A 22082-nucleotide genomic window follows, 5' to 3' on the forward strand; every position below is an offset into this window, starting at 1 on the left:
TTAATTGCATAATTTAACATAAATTGATTTAATGATAATTTGTGCAACAAACATTGATTTTTTTTTTAATTTTAGTTTAATATTGGTTTAAATTTAAGGTAGGGGTGGTATGCCCATTAAATAGGTCCTGGGGAGAACACTAATATGCAATTCTGTAAATCAGAAATTTAGCTTTCATGTCTCTTTAAAGGGACACTAAACACTTTGTATTTACAAGACATTTATTTTGTGTTGCTATAAATAACAAGTCTAAACATTTTTTAAATCAAATTGACACTTTGTTTGCTGCAATTGTTTTCCAATAGCCAAACCCCACCCACCTACCATTTGCCTAATTTGGAGTAGCCAATCTGGGCTTGAGTCAGCAGACAACAAGGCAAGTCACAGTAAATAATAGTAAATTATTTGCAGATGTTATCTGTTAAAGTCCATTAGGGAAAGATATGAGCAGAGTTAGCCTAGATAAGGCAGCAGGGTGCATTTCCAGCTTTGAGAATTAAATTACACAAAAGGGGCAAAATAAATGATGGTATATTGCAAAATTGTTTTACTACATATAGCTAAACTTTTTTTTTTTTAAATTAAAATCTCAAGGTGTTTATTGTCTATATATATATATATATGTGTGTGTGTGTGTGTGTGTTTATTTATATGTGTGTATATATATATATATAAATACATTTATATATATATATATATATATATATATATATATATATATATATGTGTGTGTATATATATATATATATATATATATATATATATATATATATATATATATATATATATACAGTATATATGTTATACTATAAATAGATATTAGGTTGTGACCAAGGCAATATTTCTCTTTCTTTTTTTTAATTTCCCTTAGCTTGCCCAAAACAAGGCAAAGCAAAGTCTCCTACACTTAATGATAGAATTGAACATGTATGCAATTTGTTACAAATTAAATTTTTGTCCATTTAAAATAATTGTACATTTTAAAAAAAATGAAGATGATATACTTATAGATATATAAATCAGTAAAATATAATACACTATTGGTTTCATGTTGTGCTTGGATACCAGAGCAACAAACACTTGATTTATATATCAGAAATCAGCCAATGAAAAGCTGAGGTGAACTAGAGTAGTGTACGCCAGTCACTATGGGTGGGAAATCTCTTTTTTCCCCAGAAGCCCTTTCAAGGACAAGACGCCCCTGTGGTTAAAATAGAAAGGTCCTAGGAATCAAAAAGGAGAGCCCTATGAAATTTGACACTCCTATAACTAATAATAAAAAAATAACCCTGACAAAAGTATATTCAGGAAGTGTCATTCCCCCACCCCTCTTGTCTGGCATTTGGAAACAATCCTGAGAAGTTCTTTGGAAAATGCGATCTGTGATCATCAGAACGGAATGTGAAAACTAGAATATGTCCTGGCCACGCAACAATATGGTAAAGAACATGAGACAAAAAGACATTCTCTGTGTTTGTAAAAAAAAGCGCAATACAAAAGCACTGAACTACAATTCTGAAAAACACTAATATAAAGTGTCAGGAGGCAGAAACAAGCTTCTCAGCAAACAAGCTTTCAATGAAAGGCCTGTAACAGAGGTGAGCCAGCTGTGTTATTAGTGTTTAAAAGATATTACCCATAAAGCCTTGTAAGGTGAAATGTATACGGCAGTATTTGCTTTTAGCGGACCATTTCTCTAGCTTGGAGCACGATGATCTTATCATCAAAAATCAGATAATGAACAATACTATACAAACAATAAAAATACAATATTGCACATTAAATACAACTACTTCCTTGGATGGAAGTCACTTCCGAGACTGTAGAAATCCAATCCATATGTAGAATGGCTGCGCCGATCTTCCCATTGACCAAGTGATGGACTCTACCAAAGAATTTTAAAAGCTAAATAGAACCAGAAATAGTGTGATACCTTCAATGAAACAAATCTCACAAAAAGGAAATTACTCACAGGATAAAATTTGTTAAAATTAGTATTTTATTCAGTATCCACTTTCAACAGACAGCAACAAACACTTCCGATGTGAAGTCTCAGGAACATTAAAACCTATCAGCTTAAATAAAGGTTAACATTTTGTGAGTTCTCATTTTGCTCTTGAGAAAGGCAGATGTAATTGTTGAAACGTGTAAAGCCCTTTAACTTTTTTGGTTTATAGAAGGTATTGCACTATTTCTGGGTTTTTTTTCAAGTTCTTTGGTAAAGAGTCCATCACATTGTCCATGAGAAGATCAGATAATGAACAGCAGTCTTGTTACACATGTCTTAATAAAAGGGAAATTAGCTATACAATATGGTTTAAAAAAGAAAATGTAATGCAAACATGGTCTGCTCTAACTAATTAGATATGCAAATATTGAATTACTCATCCCAGATATCTATAAGGTCCACCACAATGCTTTAGAAAAGCTGATCAAATGATTTATCTACAAAAATCAACTTAGACAATTAATAGTGAAATCTATAGAAAAATAATTCGATAAACTCTTCTAATGGCTTGTGATTAAACCCTATGTATTTAAGACCTGCAAATGGGTTAAACGCATAGGTAAAATCACCCTTAGAGTATACAAAGTACACAGCTCAAGAAGAGGACATTACCTATTTGTTTAACAACTTTTCTGGAATTAAACACAGTTTAACACTTATCCAGGATCAGTAATGCAAAAAGTACCCTTTAAATGTCCCTTTAAGAAAATAATTTATTTCAGGAAGTGTAAAATACTGAACTGAAATGATGGCAAATAAAAACTATAAAAAAGGGGAAGAAAAATAACTAAAAGAAAAAAAGAAAAAATACCTAGATCAAAATTTGAAACCTACAACATGACACCAAACTGTGAGATGAGGGCTGACTGGCATCTTGGCTTAGAGAGGTGGTTGAACCACACCATGCTTTAAGGAAACACAAGGTGATATTATAGCCTCTGATATATACAAGAGATGAAATCTACCTGCGTCACAGAAAGCTAATTCTCACTTATAAACACAAGACTGAATGTGTGAGGCTTTCAAGTAACAGATTATAAAATTAGCTCACAGGTAATCTTCTGCAGATACTATAGGAAATTCTTAAATATTCTGCAGAATTACATTCATAGAATAGCTGCGGGACATCTTGTCTTGTGCATCATATATCCATCCCGACTTATTTAGATTAGAGTCGTTGCAACAAGTTGTGCTCTATCTTGGCCCATTTAACTGGCCGTCATTCTTTGTCATTCAACTTGTCCATGCATTTTTTGACTCAACTGGGTGTCCATTTTCTAAAGAAGTCTTGTAGACTCTGATAAATAGATATCTTCTTCCCTTTTTTCTTAAAGTGCCGCCATATTGACAATCGCCATGGGGATTTGTTTATAAATTTGGCTCCAATTAGTTTTTTTCCCCTCTGTATGTCAAAATATATCATCTTCTATACAAAGCCATTTGTGCACATATAAATAGAAGCTATTTCAATATTCTTTCTAAGACTTCTAACAGGAATGTAAAAAAAATAATAGGCCTCAGCTTGTTGCTTTTTTTCTACATCTGGTAAACAAAATAACATGGGGCAGGGTTCTCTCCCAAAACAGCTTCAGGAGTAGATAGATAAGTGTCTGTCCAGTAGACACATTTCTTTCAGGACTTCATTCATCATAAAATCTTAAATTAGACCATATATACCTGTAACATTAGCTTTTCTTGAGATGCAGAATATCTGAGGAAATGTTCCTGAATGAATTCCTCTCAAAAAACGTTACCAATTAAAAAACATTAAAATCTTGATCACCAAAATAAGACTGCACATTATCCTGGTCTCAATGTCTCTACAAAAAAAGTTCCTCAACTTTTAATACCCTGTAATACAGTTTTCAAGGCATTATTTTCTTCCTGGGAAATCCAGTCCTCTGTTTTTCATTATCCTCAGTTTGCGTCAGTGACATTTAAGCCCCCATAATGCACCCTGGGACACTTAAGTAACTACCTGTTTAAAATGTTGTCTTGATCCTGAAACTACAGCTACCCATTACTAGGATTGCACAGGATTGATGTGCTTTCTTCTTCAGAACGTCCTTAAGAGACACAGAACTTCACACAACCTTTAAAATGGACATCAGAAGATATGTCTTCTATGGGATACCCCAAGGAACCAGACTTTATGGGATGTAGGGCTTCCACTCTTTGTCTTCAAAATAGTGCATTAAAAGGTAAATAAGATGCAGTTTTCTTTTCAATAAAAATATTCCTCTGGGACACCAACAGGAAAAGTTATCTAAAAGACATTGATCCACTGATCACAGTTCACAGATTCCTTATGGCTTCTGAGGTCCAGGAGAAAGAACAACAGGGGTTGAAAGTCCATCAACGCTGAGAGTTGGGATGTGTATTTGGTTACTTCCATTTGTTGGAAACTGCAATTAAACAACAATAATAAATTTACAGTGATAGTAAAAAGTCAACAGTAAATGTATAACATCTGGTTTGTGTGGTGACCAACATATATTTTGTATTATGAATTTTAATCTAAAGATGGAACCTCAAGTGATTTAACTGTATGTTAGTCATTGAAGACTATGAACACAAACATCCAATTTGCTATAACACAAAAAAGCCTTGGGAAATCGTCCAACTACCCCAACTGTAAGTGATCAATTTCTCTTCTCTACAAGACCATCCACTGGCTTACAATTTCTTCTAGAACCATGACAAACCCTGGTGTGTCATCCAAAGCTCACAACACAAGCCCTTCCAGAGATATCACTTCACTTTCAAGACCATTTATCTCCAAATACTTCCTCATCCCTTGGCCTACAAATATTCTTGACTATCATTGGTTACCCCATCAACACAAAAGAAAGATTTTTCCCAAGTTTCCAATCATATAAGTCACCGCTCAACCTCATTTCATCCTCCCAGTTTCCCTAATGTTCCTTTAACTCAACAAGGTTTATAACTTATCTTTCTTTAATTATTTCCTCCCTTTCTCTAGAATTTTTCGGCACCATGTTCAGACAGCTGCCCACCACCTACCTTCTTGGTTGCCCCTACTTCTTTATCTTGTTTTTTTCTTATAAAGCTCTGTCTTGCTATTTCTCCAAGTCTCCTATCCTACTTTCCTCCTTGGGTTGTTACTTCACCTTTTTTTTTTACCCTGAATAGGAAAAACTATATCTGGGGTGCTTGACTTGGCAATTATCAAGAGGGGGTATTTGCTATCCTCAGTGTAATGGTGTCAGAAATTTTGATGAGCTTATACACAACACTAAATACTGTCAAGTAAATTGATTTATCAATGGGCTGGATACATAGAAACTTATGACCTTACCAAGTGGCCCACCTTGAAGAAGACCTCATCATCGAAATTCATCAAGCATTGCTTCACTTATATTTTCTATAAATTTGTTTCTAACAGAAGTTATCACTGTTTTAGTGTTAGCATTTTTTTCTCCACGTGCATGTGAAGCACAGCTAGATATTCTCAGTGCACCAGCATGTTAAATACTGCAGCTGCTCAGTGGATCTTGTAGTTATCTGGTAGTTGAGTTATTACCAGATGGTACGAGCACATTAGGCTCTATGAGCAAGTGCTGTGTTTAAAATGCTGGTGCACGGTGCATACTTAAATACACTTTTGGAAAAGCCTATAACTTTTACTAGAAGCATTTTTGCTAATACATGTATATTACAAAAATGCTTCTATACAAAACTGAAATGCATCTCTTTAGTTGGTTCTGTAACGTTTTGTATGCATTTCCATAATGCCAGTATCATTCACAGTAGAGCTCATTCTATGAGAGGTGAACATTTCTGAGGCAGATGCTGTTCTCCTGAATAAAACGGAGAGGGACTCACAACTTGCTAATGTGACGAGGGGGATGTGAACAAAAATGTTTCTATTTCTAAATTGTGATACCAGCTTAAATAAAAAACACCTTCAAAACATTACAGAACAAACAAATTAAAACAAAAACCAAACATCTCCACAAAACAGTCCATGCTAATATATGCACAAAATGAAAGGCAATAAAAAAATAAAATAAAGAGACAACCTTATCAGCTCTGAAATGAGATATGACCCTGAAACTAGATCTATTTAGGAATTCCATATACCGAGCCTAAATGTAGGCAAAAAATCCTGACCGCACCTCAAAACGCCTACAGCCAGCCCCCTGTTCTCATCTGCAAGACCTTCCATTCTATCCAGCGCAACTACTTAAAGGGACATGAAACCAAAAAAAATTCTTTCATGATTTAGATAGAGTATGCAATTTTAAACAACTTTCCAATTTATTTCTATTATCTAATTTACTTCATTCTCTTGCTTTCCTTTGTTGAAGGAGCAGCAATGCACTACTGGGAGCTAGCTGCACACATCAGGTGAGCCAATGACAACAGTCACATATATATATATATATATATATATATATGCAGCCACTAATTAGCAGCTAGCTCCCAGTATAGTGCACTGCTGCTTCTGAGCATACTTAGATATGATATTTCCGTAAAGGATGATAATAGAAGTGTTAAATAATGAAAGGTGTTTAAAACTATACGCTGTAGCTGAACAGTGAAAGAAAATGTTGGTGTTTCATATCCCTTTATTTATAACAAAACAGATGTGAATATTTTACAATTTCAAAGATTAAAATAAAACCCCAACAAAATGCTGGAAAAGATAGGCGAAGTGAAGCTTTAGTGCGTTAAAAAAATGATCTCGGCTTCACAAGACCACTTAGCAACCCCACGTGCATCTAGGCGCATACACATATATTCTGCCTCCTGTAATATAATCTTCACCACTATAAAATAAGTGATATATGGCATATTTAGGGTTGCCGTATTGCTGCTTTAAGACAGGACACATATAAACAATAAATATGTCAGAGGCTGTTAAAAAAATGTTTTGTATAATTTTCCATTATAAGAACTCAGAAAGATATATTTTTCATGTTTCCTCCTTTAATTGGACATTGTACACTAGATTGTTTTGCAGATGATCCATTTATATAGCCCATTTGGTAGTGTTTTTGTAACAATATATAGTTTTACTTATTTTTAAATAATATTGTGCTGATTTTCAAACTTCTAGTCAATCCCCAAAGTTTAAGATGTATACGGATGTCTACAGACTCCTGCTTGTCTAATGGGTCTTTTCATATGCAGGGGAAAGGGGGCGTGTCTGCCTGTTTCTGCTTTCCCAGCCCCTTTCAGTGGGTGTCTCAGCCTAACCTCATCAACAGTGCTAAACTGGGAGCTTCTAAGTAAGTTTTTAAAAGGTTTTATACTGGATGTTTAGATCAGTATCTGTGCATATTCTTCTTTATAGTAATGTCTATTACCGGCAGTTATATGAAAATCGGTGTATACTGTCCCTTTAAAGTGACAAGAAACACAATATTTTTTTCTCATGTTTCAAACAGAACATACAATTTTAAACAACTTTTCAATTTACTTGTATTATGTAATTTGCTTCATTCTCTTGAAATCCTTTGTTGAAGAAGCAGCAATGCATTACTGGGAGCTAGCTGAAGCAATAGATGAGCCAATAACATGAGGCCTATATGTGCAACCACCATTCAGCAGCTCCTGAGTCTACTTAGGTATCTTTTTGGACAAAGGATAGCACGAGAACAAAACCAATTAGGAAATAGAAGTAAATTAAAAAAGTTGTATCCTGAAAGAAAAAAAATTGGTCTTATGTCCCTTTAAAGCACAAAATGGGAACCCTAAGCATATTAAACATATGAATAACTGTTTACCAACATGTAATTAGCAAATTAAGAAATAATACCAGATACAAGGATCATATAAAACAAGGATTACTAACCTGGAAAGAGAGTTTAGCAGGGCTGCGTGGAGCTATAGGACTGAGGGTGCTCCAAAAGTGGATTGATGGAGGAAGAGAACTTGGGGTAAGCAGGAGAGGAGTCTAGAATCAGAGACAACAAAGGTATTAAAGCCCAGCTTAGGTGAATTTATACAGGTAGAACATTTCAATGGGTCATTAAAACCTTTAAATTAACATACCAGGCAAGTATGGAAACTTTCTGAATACATTAACACCTTTTTTACTGCAATTGTTTTTCAATGGCTAATCACCCCCCCCCACACACACACACACACACAATTTGCTTATTTAGTGGTGTCAATCTTATTGTTACAGGAGCTAGTCACTGTCAATTTGTTAGCGATACTTGAACTGCTGTGGCCAATTGGGGACAGCTATGTAGCAAGGTTAGGCTTGTGTAGTTTGCAGTATGCACGTCCAATTCTCAAAAAACTTTGCAAAATAAATAATTAAGTGTATAGTAAAGTTTGTTTACTGCACATAATTAGATATTTTATATTACAATATCAAAGTTGGTTCTCTTTAAGAGTTATATGTTCCAATTCACTGTTTTATCTCACCTCCCCTATCTTTATAGTTTTCACAGTGCACCTAGTTCTGTTACTTAAAGAAACATTATACCAAATGTCGGAGCACTTGAAAGTGATGCATTATAGCTGTTAAAAGATGATTAGAAAATATCAACAGAACATCCCTATGTAAAAAAGGAAGATATTTTACCTACAAATGTCCTCAGTAGCAACATTCTATTGTAAAGGGACTTTAAGCAGCCAATCAGGATGCTAGTCCTGGGACTTACAAGGGAGTGTACATTTGGCTTGTTCAGGCACGGTCATTGTATTTCCCTCTTAATTTACTATCAGCTAGATTACGAGTTTTGTGTTATGACTCAAAAAGCATTGTTATGGCCCATAACGATGCTTTTTCCCTAACGCCGCTATTACAAATCTTGTCAGAATAACACATCTTTTTGGCCCTCACGCAACGTCAGTACTGCACTTTTAAAAAAGTCCTTTTTCAATGGGACTTCCATAGCGCCGGTATTACTAGTTTTGCGGTAAGGCCAAAAAGTGAGCAGTACAGCCTAAAATGTAACATAAAACTCATAACAAAACTGTCACAAAGTACACTGAACACCCATAAACTGCCTATTAACCCCTAAAACGAGGCCCTCTCACATCGCAAACACTAAACTAAAATTATTAACCCCTAATCTACCGCTCCGGACATCGCCGCCACTTAAAAAATGTATTAACCCCTATTCCGCCGCTCCCCGACACTATAATAAACCTATTAACCCCTAAACCACCGACCTCCCGCATCTCAAACACTATTTTAATATTATTAACCCCTAATCTGCCGTCTGCCCACACCGCCGCTATAATAAACCTAATGACCACTAAACCGCAAGCCCTCCACAACAAAATATACTAAATTAAACTATTAACCCCTAAACCTCTGGCCTCCCACATCACTACATAAATATATTACCCCTAAAACTAACCCTAACGTAACCCTAAGCCTAAGTCTAACCCTAACACACCCTAACTTAAATATAATTAAAATAAATCTAAATAAACCTTACAATTATTACCTAAATAATTCCTATTTAAAACTAAATACTTACCTATAAAATAAAACCTAAGCTAGCTACAAAATAACTAATAGTTATATTGTAGCTATCTTAGGTTTTATTTTTATTTCACAGATTTATTTTAACTAGGTAGACTAGTTAGTAAATAGTTATTAACTATTTAATAACTACCTAGCTAAAATAAATACAAAGTTACCTGTAAAATAAAACCTAACCTGCCTTACACTAAAACCTAACATTACAATCAAATAAAATACATTAAATTAATCAAATACAATTATCTAAATTACAAAAAAAATAAACACTAAATTACACAAAATAAAAAACGAAATGATCAAAAATAAAAACGAATTACTCCTAATCTAATAGCCCTATCAAAATAAAAAAGCTCACCCCAAAATTAAAAAAACGAGCCTACACTAAACTGTCAATGGCCCTTAAAAGGCCTTTTGCGGGGCATTGCCCCAAAGAAATCAGCTCTTTTACCTGTAAAAAAAAATACAAACACACCCCCAACAGTAAAACCCACCACCCACACAATCAAACCCCCCAAATAAAAACCTATCTAAATAAACCTAAGCTAACCATTGCCCTGAAAAGGGCATTAGGATGGGCATTGCCCTTAAAAGGGTATTTAGCTCTTTTACATTGCCCAAACCCTAAGCTAAAAATAAAACCCACCCAAAAAAAACCTTAAAAAAACACTAACCCTCGACGATCCACTTACAGTTTTTGAAGACCGGACATCCATCCTCATCCAGCCGGCAGAAGTCTTCATCCAAGCGGGCAGAAGTCTTCATCCAGACGGCATCTTCTATCTTCATCCATCCGGTGCGGAGGGGGTCCATCTTCAAGACATCCGGCACGGAGCATCCTCTTCTTATGATCGCCGCTGGAAAATGAAGTTTCCCTTTAAGTGACGTCATCCAAGATGGCGTCCCTTACATTCCGATTGGCTGATAGAAATCTATCAGCCAATAGGAATTAAAAGGAAAAAAATCCTATTAGCTGTTGCAATCAGCCAATAGGATTGAGCTTTAATCCTATTGGCTGATCCAATCAGCCAATAGGATTGAGCTTGCATTCTATTGGCTGATTGGAATAGCCAATAGAATGCAAGCTCAATACTATTGGCTGATTGCAACAGCCAATAGGATTTTTTCCCCTTTATTTCCTATTGGCTGATAGAATTCTATCAGCCAATCGTAATGTAAGGGACGCCATCTTGGATGACGTCACTTAAAGGGAAACTTCATTTTCCAACGGCGATCGTAAGAAGAGGATGCTCCGCGCCGGATGTCTTGAAGATGGACCCGCTCCGCGCCGGATGGATGAAGATAGAAGATGCCGTCTGGATGAAGACTTCTGCCCGCTTGGATGAAGACTTCTGTCGGCTTCGATGAGGACTTCTGCCCGCTTGGATGAAGACTTCTGCCGGCTGGATAAGGATGGATGTCCGGTCTTCGAAACTGTAAGTGGATCGTCAGGGGTTAGTGTTAGGTTTTTTAAGGTTTTTTTTTTGGGTGGGTTTTATTTTTAGCTTAGGGTTTGGGCAATGTAAAAGCGCTAAATGCCCTTTTAAGGGCAATGCCCATCCAAATGCCCTTTTCAGGGCAATAGTTAGCTTAGTTTTATTTAGATAGGCTTTTATTTGGGGGGTTTGGTTGTGTGGGTGGTGGGTTTTACTGTTGGGGGTTGTTTGTATTTTTTTTTTCAGGTAAAAGAGCTGATTTCTTTGGGGCAATGCCCGGCAAAAGGCCCTTTTAAGAGCCATTGGCAGTTTAGTGTAGGCTAGGGTTTTTTTTATTTTGGGGGGGCTTTTTTATTTTGATAGGGCTATTAGATTAGGAGTAATTCGTTTTTAGTTTTGATAATTTCGTTTTTTGTGTGTAATTTAGTGTTTATTTCTTTTTGTAATTTAGATAATTGTATTTGATTAATTTAATTTATTTTATTTGATTGTAATTTTATTTTACAAGTAACTTTGTATTTATTTTAGCTAGGTAGTTATTAAATAGTTAATAACTATTTACCAACTAGTCTACCCAGTTAAAATAAATACAAACTTACCTGTGAAATAAAAATAAACCCTAAGCTAGCTACAATGTAACTATTAGTTATATTGTAGCTAGCTTAGGTTTTATTTTACAGGAAAGTATTTAGTTTTAAATAGGAATTATTTAGGTAATAATTGTAAGTTTTATTTAGATTTATTTTAATTATATTTAACTTAGGAGGTGTTAGGGTTAGGGTTATGCTTAGGTTTAGGGGTTAATATATTTATGTAGTGTTAGTGATGTGGAAGGCCAGAGGTTTAGGGGTTAATAACTTTAGTATAGTGGTGGCGACGTTGGGGGCGGCAGATTAGGGGTTAATAACTGTAATGTAGGTGGTGGCGATGTTGGGGACGGCAGATTAGGGGTTAATAACTGTAATGTAGGTGGCGGCGATGTCAGGGGCGGCAGATTAGGGGTGTTTAGATGTGTTTTTTATGTTAGGGTGTTTGGTTTAAATGTAACTTTTTCTTTCCCCATAGACATCAATGGGGCTGCGTTACGGAGCTTTTCATTCCGCGATCGCAGGTGTTAGGCTTTTTTTTAGCCGACTCTCCCCATTGATGTCTATGGGGAAATCGTGCACGAGCACGTCAAAGCAGCGCTTGTATTTGGGTGAGGTATGGAGCTCAACGCCACCATATCGCCCGCGCAAGCCGAGTTTTTTAAAACCTGTAATAGCAGCGCTATTAAAGGTGAGCAAAGAAAACAACGTACACAAAATTAGCGAACAGCCATAACGTGTAATCTAGCTGTTAGAAATCTCACAATATTTCTGTTACGGTTACCCTTAGTCTCGCTGAGAGATGGACCGCTTAGTAGCCTGGATCCCTATTGCTAAAGAGGGGAGAAGCTGCTTTCCATAGTATTCTATATGAGTCTCGCAAATATAGAATAATCTCCCTTAGCTGCAGTACAGCTAGGATACCCTTCTGCCAACAAAAACGAGTCAACGCTGCGATTGAGGGTCAAACAAGAACTCAGGACTGGGATGCCCAGCCTGCTTTTTATTAAGGTTACATGCACACAGGGCACTCCCAGGGGGAGAGGGGGGGAAGCACAAAATCCCCCATCACACATTTAGATAGAGAGCACTGTCCTTTGACAGGCCACAATAGGATTACAGTACTTAAGATAACAAGTTTACAAGTTCATCTTATCAATTAGCAGTCTGGCTCCAGAGGTGATTAGACAATGGGATTTGTTATCACTAAACTTAGAGCTGCGGCCAGCAAACGTGTAATTAGACAATAGTTTCTAAAAGCTGAAAAAAAAGAGTTAACTCTTTATGAAATGATACTTGTTACGGTTTTCTTGGAGCCCTTCTTAGGCGCTGGCTTGCTGGTTCAGGCATTGCTGCTGGGAAATAAGCTCTGCACAACAAAATAACTAATGCTTCTGTAACAGTGCTCCCTTTCTGTGGAACACTCTGGCAGACACGGTCTGACCCCTTTTCGGGGCAGACTAAGGCTGTCCAGACCGCTGGTTATGCGGGGCTGAGGTCGGTTTGTCTGGACAACCCGTCGGCGTTGCCATTCTGTTTCCCAGGTCTGTAAGTAATGGTGAAATTGAAGGGTTGCAACGATAAGCTCCAACGTAATAGCCTGCCGTTATCTCCAGAGACCCGGTTCAGCCACACCAACGGGTTATGGTCGGTGACCAGAGTGAACTCCTGACCATATAAATAGGGAGTCAATTTCTTTAATGCCCACACCAAAGCCAAACACTCCTTTTCGACCGCTGCATAGCTGACTTCGCGGGGCAGGAGCTTCCGGCTGATGTAGGCAACTGGATGCTCCCCTCCATCTTCGCCTACTTGGCTGAGGACGGCTCCCAGCCCGAACATGGAAGCATCTGTATGGACGATAAAACGTTTGTTAAGGGCTGGGGCCGCCAAGACAGGAGCGTTAATTAGAGCATTTTTGAGAGCCTGGAAAGCCGTTTCACAGTGGGGAGACCACAGGACCTGTCGAGGTAAGTTCTTCTTGGTCAAGTCAGTCAGGGGTTTGGCAAGTGTGCTGTAGTCTGGTACGAACCGTCTATAGTACCCTGCCGTGCCCAGGAAGGCTAGGACCTGAGTCTTAGTGATGGGGGTGGGCCAATTGGCGACAGCTTCTATTTTGGCCGGCTCTGGTCGCTGCTTTCCACACCCCACCCGGTGACCCAGGTACTGTACCTCGGCCATCCCAAAGTGGCATTTTTCTGGCTTCAGAGTCAGGCCAGCAGCCCGGATCTGATCCAGAACCATTCCCACATGAGCTAAGTGGTCCTCCCAGGACTCACTGTGGATCGCTATATCGTCCAGGTAGGCGCAAGCAAAACTCTGGAAGCCATCCAGGAGCCTATCCACCAAGCGCTGGAATGTAGCTGGGGCATTCTTCATCCCAAACGGCATTACCCTAAACTGATATAAGCCGAATGGGGTGACGAATGCCGACTTGGGGATAGCCTCCGGGGCCAGGGGAATCTGCCAGTAACCTTTGCAGAGGTCAATAGTGGTCAGGTAATTTCCCCTGGCTATACGATCGAGTAGCTCGTCTACCCTGGGCATAGGGTAAGCGTCCGTCACAGTATTTTCATTGAGCCTCCGATAGTCTACGCAGAACCGGGTGGTCCCATCTTTCTTGGGCACCAAGACAACTGGGGAGGCCCAGGGACTATCGGAGGGCTCAATTACCCTGAGCTGGAGCATCTCATCGATCTCCTTCTTCATTCCTGTCCTAACTGCTTCGGGGATTCGGTACGGAGCCTGGCGCAAGGGAGCTTGTCCCGGAGTATCTACCTGGTGGGTGGTCAAAGTAGTGTACCCTGGCTTCGGGGAGAAGGTGAGGTGTTTGGACTGGAGGAGTTGGTTGAGCTGCTCCCTTTCAGTGGGGCTAAGTCGGTCCCCTATCTGAACCTGCGCCACTATACCTGTGGGGAGGCTCTTTTCTAATAGGTCTGGAATGGGTAAACTGTCGGGGTCTTCCTGAGGGGAACAACATACGGCCGTCACGTTCTCTGGTCGCTCAAAATATTCCTTGAGCATGTTTACATGGAATGTCTTTCTAAGATTGTTGTCGTGGCAGCTAGCTATCACATAAGTGGTGTCTCCCCTTTTCTCTACGATCTGGTAGGGACCCTGCCAGGACGCCTGCAATTTGTCTGTCTTCACCGGCTTAAGTACTAACACCTTTTGTCCTATGGTGAAGATTCTCTTTCGGGCCCCCCGATCGTACCATACTTTCTGTCTTCTCTGGGCCAACTGGAGATTAGCCCGCACGGATTTGGCTAATTGCTCCATTCGGTCCCTGAGTTCCAGCACGTATGGCACAATGGGGACACCGTCAGCCTCCATCTCTCCCTCCCAGTGCTCCCGGATCAGGTTTAGGGGTCCCCGTACCTTTCTTCCGTAGAGCAACTCGAAGGGAGAGAACCCTGTCGTTTCCTGGGGCACCTCCCGGTAAGCAAATAGGAGGTGCGGCAGGAAGCGTTCCCAGTCTCGGTATTCCTGAGTGAACGTCTTGAGCATTTGCTTGAGGGTCCCATTGAACCTCTCACACAGCCCGTTCGTCTGGGGGTGGTATGGGGAGCTCAGGAGGGACTTAATTTTGCAAACCTGCCAGAGTTGTTGGGTCAATTCAGCCGTAAATTGGGTGCCTCGGTCGGATAGGATTTCTTTTGGAAATCCTACCCGGGAGAACACCTGTACTAGTGCATTCGCTACCGTATCCGCTTGTATGTTGGATAGGGCGACAGCCTCTGGGTACCTGGTAGCGTAGTCCACTACGGTAAGAATGTATCGCTTACCGGAGGGACTAGGGGTAGCCAGTGGTCCCACTAGGTCAATAGCAACCCGGCTGAAGGGTTCCTCTACAATGGGCATATTTACTAGCTGGGCTTTAGGGTGATCGCCTCGCCTTCCTACTCGTTGACACACATCGCAGGTGTTACAGTAAGTTCTAACGTCAGCGTGCACCCCTGGCCAAAAGAACGTGTGAGTAATGCGGTGTAGGGTACGGGTAACGCCTAGGTGGCCTGCTAAGGGGATGTCGTGGCCTATTTTGAGGATTTCTTGACGGTATTTGTGGGGCACTACCAGCTGTCGCCTACGCTGTCCCCTTTTCTCTGTCCAGCGGTATAGTTTCCCTTTTTCCCATAAGAATGTTTCGTTATCTGCCCCGCCCCCTCCGGTCTCTGCTCGTTCCCGGTACTTTTGTAAGGTCGGGTCAGTCTTAGACTCTGCCTCGAAAGCATCTGGGGTGTCCCAGGGTATGGGGCCTAACCTGTCAGGCAAGGTCGGGGTAGGTCTTACCTGTGTCTCCCGCACTGGTGAGAGCTCTCGCTCCGTCCGGGCTTGGGCCCGTGTAGTCACTGGGTCCGCCTCGTTGTTGCATACTGGAGCATAGGCAGAAGTCATGGGGCCCAAATCGTTGCCCAGTAGTACTTCGGCAGGTAAATTATCCATTAGGCCCACGTTCACAGCCCCCTTTCCCGCTCCCCAATCAAGATGCACTTTAGCTGTTGGAATTTTGTACACATCCCCCCCCCGCCACTCTAACGGCCACAGTCTGTCCGGATCGCTTGTGCTCTGGCACCAAATGACTCTGTACCAGCGTGATAGTAGCCCCTGTGTCTCGCAATCCCTCGGTAGATCGCCCCTCGAGCCATACCCTCTGCCGATGGTGCTGGCGGTTATCTGAGGCAGCATATACAGGGTCTGCCTCGTGAAGCGGCCCCACATATCCCTCCATAGGGGCCTCTTGGTTAACACAGAGGGCCCGGGCCGGACGATAGGACCCAGAGGGGTAATTGTAATTCCTGGGTGTCTGGTGCGTATTAAGGGGGCAGCTAGCCATGAAATGCCCTGGTTGCTTGCATCGGTGGCAAGTCGGTCTGGGACGCTCAGAGCTGTTATTGGGTGGTCCTGAGTGTCGGACGGGCCCTGTGGGCACCGGAGCTCGGAATTCAGCACGAGGGGGTGCACGGTAAACCTCTCTGGGTTCGACCCGTGCTGGAGCTCGGTAGTTCATGGGTTCATGAAGACGGGAGTCATAATGTTCATCGGCCAATTTGGCTGCTTCTTCTAAGGTAGAAGGCCGCCTGTCTCGCAGCCATTCCTTCCCTTGCTGTTCCATGCCATTATAAAAATGTTCTAAGAGAAACAATTGTAAAATTTCCTCCCCAGTCACCGCTTTACTTCCGCTCAGCCAGTGATTTGCCGCTCTCCGCATTCGGTGCGCCCATTCCATATGGGTATCGTTAGGCTTCTTTTCCGTGCCCCGAAACTGTCGGCGATACATGTCCGGAGTTACAGCGTACCGTCGCAACAGTGTCTCCTTAACTAGCTCATACTGTGTCACTTCCTCAGCACCCAGAGTACGAAAGGCTTCCAGGGCTCGCCCGGATAGTTTCCCAGACAATATCGTGGGCCACTCTCTGTTGCGAATCTGGTGCAGGGCACATTGCCTTTCGAAGTCCGCCAAATATTCATCAATCCCTGTCTCGCTCTCTAGGAAGGGTCGAAATGCCGCATAGGGTATCTTGGGCCTCCCAGCATTTTCGACAGGGATGATTACCTGCGGGGCTTCAGCATTGCGGTGTGCGTTCGCTAGGTTGAGTTCGTGGGCTCGAGTCTCTCGTATATCCTCGTCCGCCTCCGCCATCAACTGCTGTACCAATTCCATGGAGGGGTTCGGCCCGTATAATGAGAGCCTTTCCCGAACAATCCTGGTTTTTTCGTCACTAATCGTGGTCGGTGTTTCCGCCATTGTGAAGCTCTGATCCAGTTCGGTCAATTCTGCGATCAGCGCTCTCCTCGGCCGGTTGCTGGCGTACCCCCCTCTGCTTTCAAGTAAATCCTTTAGGGTTGTACGCTTCAATTTTTCGTAAGCGCTCTCCATCCGTTCTGTACCTCTCCTAGGAAATCCAGGAAAATCCCGCCGCTGCCGCCAAATGTTACGGTTACCCTTAGTCTCGCTGAGAGATGGACCGCTTAGTAGCCTGGATCCCTATTGCTAAAGAGGGGAGAAGCTGCTTTCCATAGTATTCTATATGAGTCTCGCAAATATAGAATAATCTCCCTTAGCTGCAGTACAGCTAGGATACCCTTCTGCCAACAAAAACGAGTCAACGCTGCGATTGAGGGTCAAACAAGAACTCAGGACTGGGATGCCCAGCCTGCTTTTTATTAAGGTTACATGCACACAGGGCACTCCCAGGGGGAGAGGGGGGGAAGCACAAAATCCCCCATCACACATTTAGATAGAGAGCACTGTCCTTTGACAGGCCACAATAGGATTACAGTACTTAAGATAACAAGTTTACAAGTTCATCTTATCAATTAGCAGTCTGGCTCCAGAGGTGATTAGACAATGGGATTTGTTATCACTAAACTTAGAGCTGCGGCCAGCAAACGTGTAATTAGACAATAGTTTCTAAAAGCTGAAAAAAAAGAGTTAACTCTTTATGAAATGATACTTGTTACGGTTTTCTTGGAGCCCTTCTTAGGCGCTGGCTTGCTGGTTCAGGCATTGCTGCTGGGAAATAAGCTCTGCACAACAAAATAACTAATGCTTCTGTAACAATTTCAGTGAAATTTCATGAGATCACAGTAAAGCAAAGTGTGGCATCAGCTTCGATGAAGTTGATTGGTAATTTTTTTTTTTAACATGCAGCTGTGATAGGGGTCATATTTTGTCATCTTTTTACAGTTATGTGGCAAGTGATTCAGGATATAGATATTATGTCCCTTTAACAACTTGAATGCATTTATCTCTACAATCTATCTCTGGCAGCAAATATATTGTGTCCCTATTAAATATCTACTGCCTGTAAGGATCTTTTCAACTCACCAAGGAATGAGAAGTAATGACAGAAGAAGCACTCCCAGGAGCCAACAATGAGTTAACCGCGGCGTTCACCTTTTCTTGTCCATTCGCAGCAGAGTATGGCAGTTCCAGATCTTTTGGTTTTTTACCTTTAACAGGAAGCCCCTCAGGGGATACAGTTGAGTTGGAAGAGTCTTCCTTTCTCACATCCTCTTGAGGCTCAGTCTTCATCCTGATGTCGTCCTTTTCTGGAGAATCTATGACCACCACAATCTCTTGAGTGAGCTGCTGATCTGAGTTTTGTACTTTTAGCTCAGGTAAAGAAGTGATAAAAACCTGAGGTTCAGAGATGTCAGCAGGTGAGGCCTCTTCTGTTGGACTTTCCACCTTAATATCAGGTGTGGGGGGATCCACAGTGACCTGAAAAACAAGCAGACAATGACAATGTATGATGTGTTGTATTTACTTTATCAATGACAGTTCTTTTTCATATCTCACATTTTTTATGTTAGGTATGAAAGAAGAAATATATAGCACATTCATATTTTAATCTGGAAATATTGCAGTAAGGGTATAAGACTCCTATCTACATTAGATAACTCTAAAGGCATGTGGAACCTAAACCTCTAGGTACAGGGTGACACAGTGACAAATGAGTTCAAAACCTACCAACTGCAGGGTGACACAGAGACATATATACCCTAACCCACCCACTGCAGGGTGACACAGTTACACATGAAACCTAACCCACCCACTGCAGGGTGACACAGAGACATATGAAATCTAACCCACCCACTGTAGGGTGACACAGTGACATATGAACCATAACCCACCTACTGTAGGGTGACAAGGTAACATTTGAAACCTAAACCACCCACTGCAGGGTGACACAGTGACATATGAAACATAACCCACCCACTGCAGGGTGACATAGTGACATATGAAATCTACCCCCCCCCCCCACTGCAGGGTGACACAGTGACATATATAACCTAGATACAAAGAATACTGCCACACTCAAATGCTGATAAAAAATGACAATTTATTTTCCAAAGGGATTAAAAATACATAGTTACACATGGAGGCAACAATGACACAAACATTTTACGCGTTTCTCGCCTAGAGACCGCACTAACTCATAGAATCTATTAGTAAGCGCCGTCTCTGGGAGCGAAACACGTAAGATGTTTGTGTCATTGTTGCCTCTGCGTGTAACTTAGTATTTTTAATGCCTTTGGAAAATAAATTGTCATTTTTTTATCAGCATTCAAGTGCGGCAATATTCTTCGTATCTGTGCCACCAGCGTTAGGAGTTTGCTGTTTTCTGCCGGCACCCGGCCTGAGTGTATCTCGTGTATGGGGTAATTTCCATGCATATGTTTTGCAGCCACAGATATCCTGCTTTGCTGGTTACATATATAACCTAACCCACCCACTGTAGGATGACACAGTGACATATTGAAATATAATCCTTGCACTGAATGAAGTAATATGTGAAATCGAGCCTACCCACTACAGGGTGACACTGTGACATGTGGATTGTTATCCTCCCAATGCAGAGTGACATTGTGCAATAATAAATAAAAACCTCACACTACAGGGTGTGAAATCTTAAGTACCACTGCAGCATGACAAAGTGACATATGAAATATAACCCTTCTATTCCAGAGCTAATCTAATCTAGTGACAAGTGGAATACAACCCTCCCACTTCAGGGTGACACTATGATATGTGGATGCTAACCTTCCCAATACAGGGTGACATAGCAATGAGTGGAATCTAACCCTCCCACTACTGTAGGGGGTCACAATGACATGTAATATACAATGCCCAGGGCACCCTCTTCTGTAATGAATGTTGCTGAAATTACATGTAGCTGAATTTCTTCAGAGCTCTGGATGTTGACCTCAACGGAGAGAGCTCCATCCTGCTGCTCAGCTGTCTCGTAGGACATGTCGAAGCTTTGATCCTTATCCTGTACTTGTGGCTGCACATCAGTGATTGGCAGAGATTCCAGCTTGCTAGTCCTTGGCTGCACTGTAGGTGGAGTTTGCAGCGATTGGATGGTAAAAGTGGAGTAGAGCCCAGATCGCATGTACTCATTGCGACTTGTCTTGGAGCTGCTCCTCACCATTTTGGGGACATAGCTGTCTGCAGATTTTGGGGGGTGATTTGGCTCACTTACAGATTCCTTGCATTTGCCATCCTCCTTTGGTGCTTCCAAGCTGTTGGGATCAGGATAACAAACAAACTTGTAGACAAACTTCTGGCCGCTGACTTTCTTGATAATGTTCTGAAAGAGGAAATAGCAAAATATTATTACCTTACTGTAAATAAGGGGTCACAAGTGAGATAAGCTCATGTACCACCTAGCAGCATATGGGAACAAGCTACTAGTGTCATTCAGAGATTTGAGGAAGCAAGCTCTATCACTCAGGGGACACAAAAACAATGCAACACAATGGGGGGGGGGGGCTCTATATAAGCTAGCAGTGGGTGGAAACAGGCTTTGTGTATAAACCAGCAGAGGATGAGACAAGCTCTGTGTATAACCCAGCAGAGGAGGAGACAAGCTCTGTGTATAACCCAACAGAGGAGGGGACAAGCTCAGTGTATAACCCAACAGAGGAGGGGGCAAGCCCTGTGTATAACCCAAACAGAGGAGGAGACAAGCTATGTCTATAACCCAACAGAGGAGGAGACAAGCTATGTGTATAACCCAAACAGAGGAGGGGTCAAGCTCTGTGCATAACCCAACAGAGGAGGGGACAAGCTCTTTATATAACCCAACAGAGGACAGGACAAGCTCAATGTATTACCCAACAGAGGAGGAGGCAAGCCCCGTGTATAACCCAATCAGAGGAGGGGACAAGCTCTGTGTATAACCCAAACAGAGGAGGGGACAAGCTCTGTGTATAACCCAACAGAGGAGGGGACAAGCTCTTTGTATAACCCAACAGAGGAGGAGACAAGCTCTGTGTATATCCCAACAGAGGAGGGGACAAGCTCTGTATATAACCCAACAGAGGAGGAGACAATCCCTCTGTATAACCCAACAGAGGAAGGGAAAAGTTCTGTGTATAACCCAACAGAGGAGGGGACAAGCTCTGTGTATAACCCAACAGTGGACGGGAAAAGCTCTCTGTATAACCCAACAGAGGAAGGGAAAAGCTCTGTGTATAACCCAACAGAGGAGGGGACAAGCTATGTGTATAATCCAACACAGTAGGTGACAAGCTCTGTGTATAACCCAACAGAGGAGGAGACAAGCCCTGTGTATAACCCAACAGAGGACGGGAAAAGCTCTGCGTATTATCCAACAGAGAAGGGGACAAGCTCTGTGTATAACCCAACAGAGGACGGGAAAAGTTATGTGTATAACCCAACAGAGGATGGGAAAAGCTCTGTGTATAACCCAACAGAGGAGGGGACAAGCTCTGTGTATAACCCAACAGAGGAGGGGACAAGCTCTGTGTATAACCCAACAGAGGAGGAGAGAAGCTCAGTGTATAACCCAACAGAGGAGGGGACAAGCTCTGTGTATAACCCAACAGAGGAGGAGACAAGCTCTGTGTATAACCCAACAGAGGAGGAGACAAGCTCAGTGTATAACCCAACAGAGGAGGGGACAAGCTCTGTATATAACCCAACAGAGGAGGATACAAGCCCTGTATATAACCCAACAGAGGAGGGGAAAAGCTCTGTGTATAACCCAACAGAGGAGGGGTCAAGCTCTGGGTATAACCCAACAGAAGAGGGGACAAGCTCAATGTAT

The 22082-nt window shown here is 41.5% G+C and overlaps 1 protein-coding gene across 1 annotated transcript in view; it reads right to left on the minus strand.

Moving 5' to 3' along the window:
* Positions 1-788: 788 nt before the first annotated feature.
* The window catches only part of ELK1 (ETS transcription factor ELK1), a 90791-nt gene continuing 69497 nt past the window's right edge, over positions 789-22082 (minus strand). Inside the window, exons 4-7 of the mRNA XM_053696217.1 lie at positions 20178-20600; positions 18332-18727; positions 7830-7931; positions 789-4413 (exon numbers count right to left, since the gene is read on the minus strand). Coding sequence (XP_053552192.1) covers positions 4315-4413; positions 7830-7931; positions 18332-18727; positions 20178-20600 — 1020 coding nt within the window. The 3' untranslated portion in view covers positions 789-4314. The remainder of the gene's footprint in view (positions 4414-7829; positions 7932-18331; positions 18728-20177; positions 20601-22082) is intronic.

This window comes from Bombina bombina, chromosome 12, assembly GCF_027579735.1.
Source record: "Bombina bombina isolate aBomBom1 chromosome 12, aBomBom1.pri, whole genome shotgun sequence".
Taxonomy (NCBI): domain Eukaryota; kingdom Metazoa; phylum Chordata; class Amphibia; order Anura; family Bombinatoridae; genus Bombina; species Bombina bombina.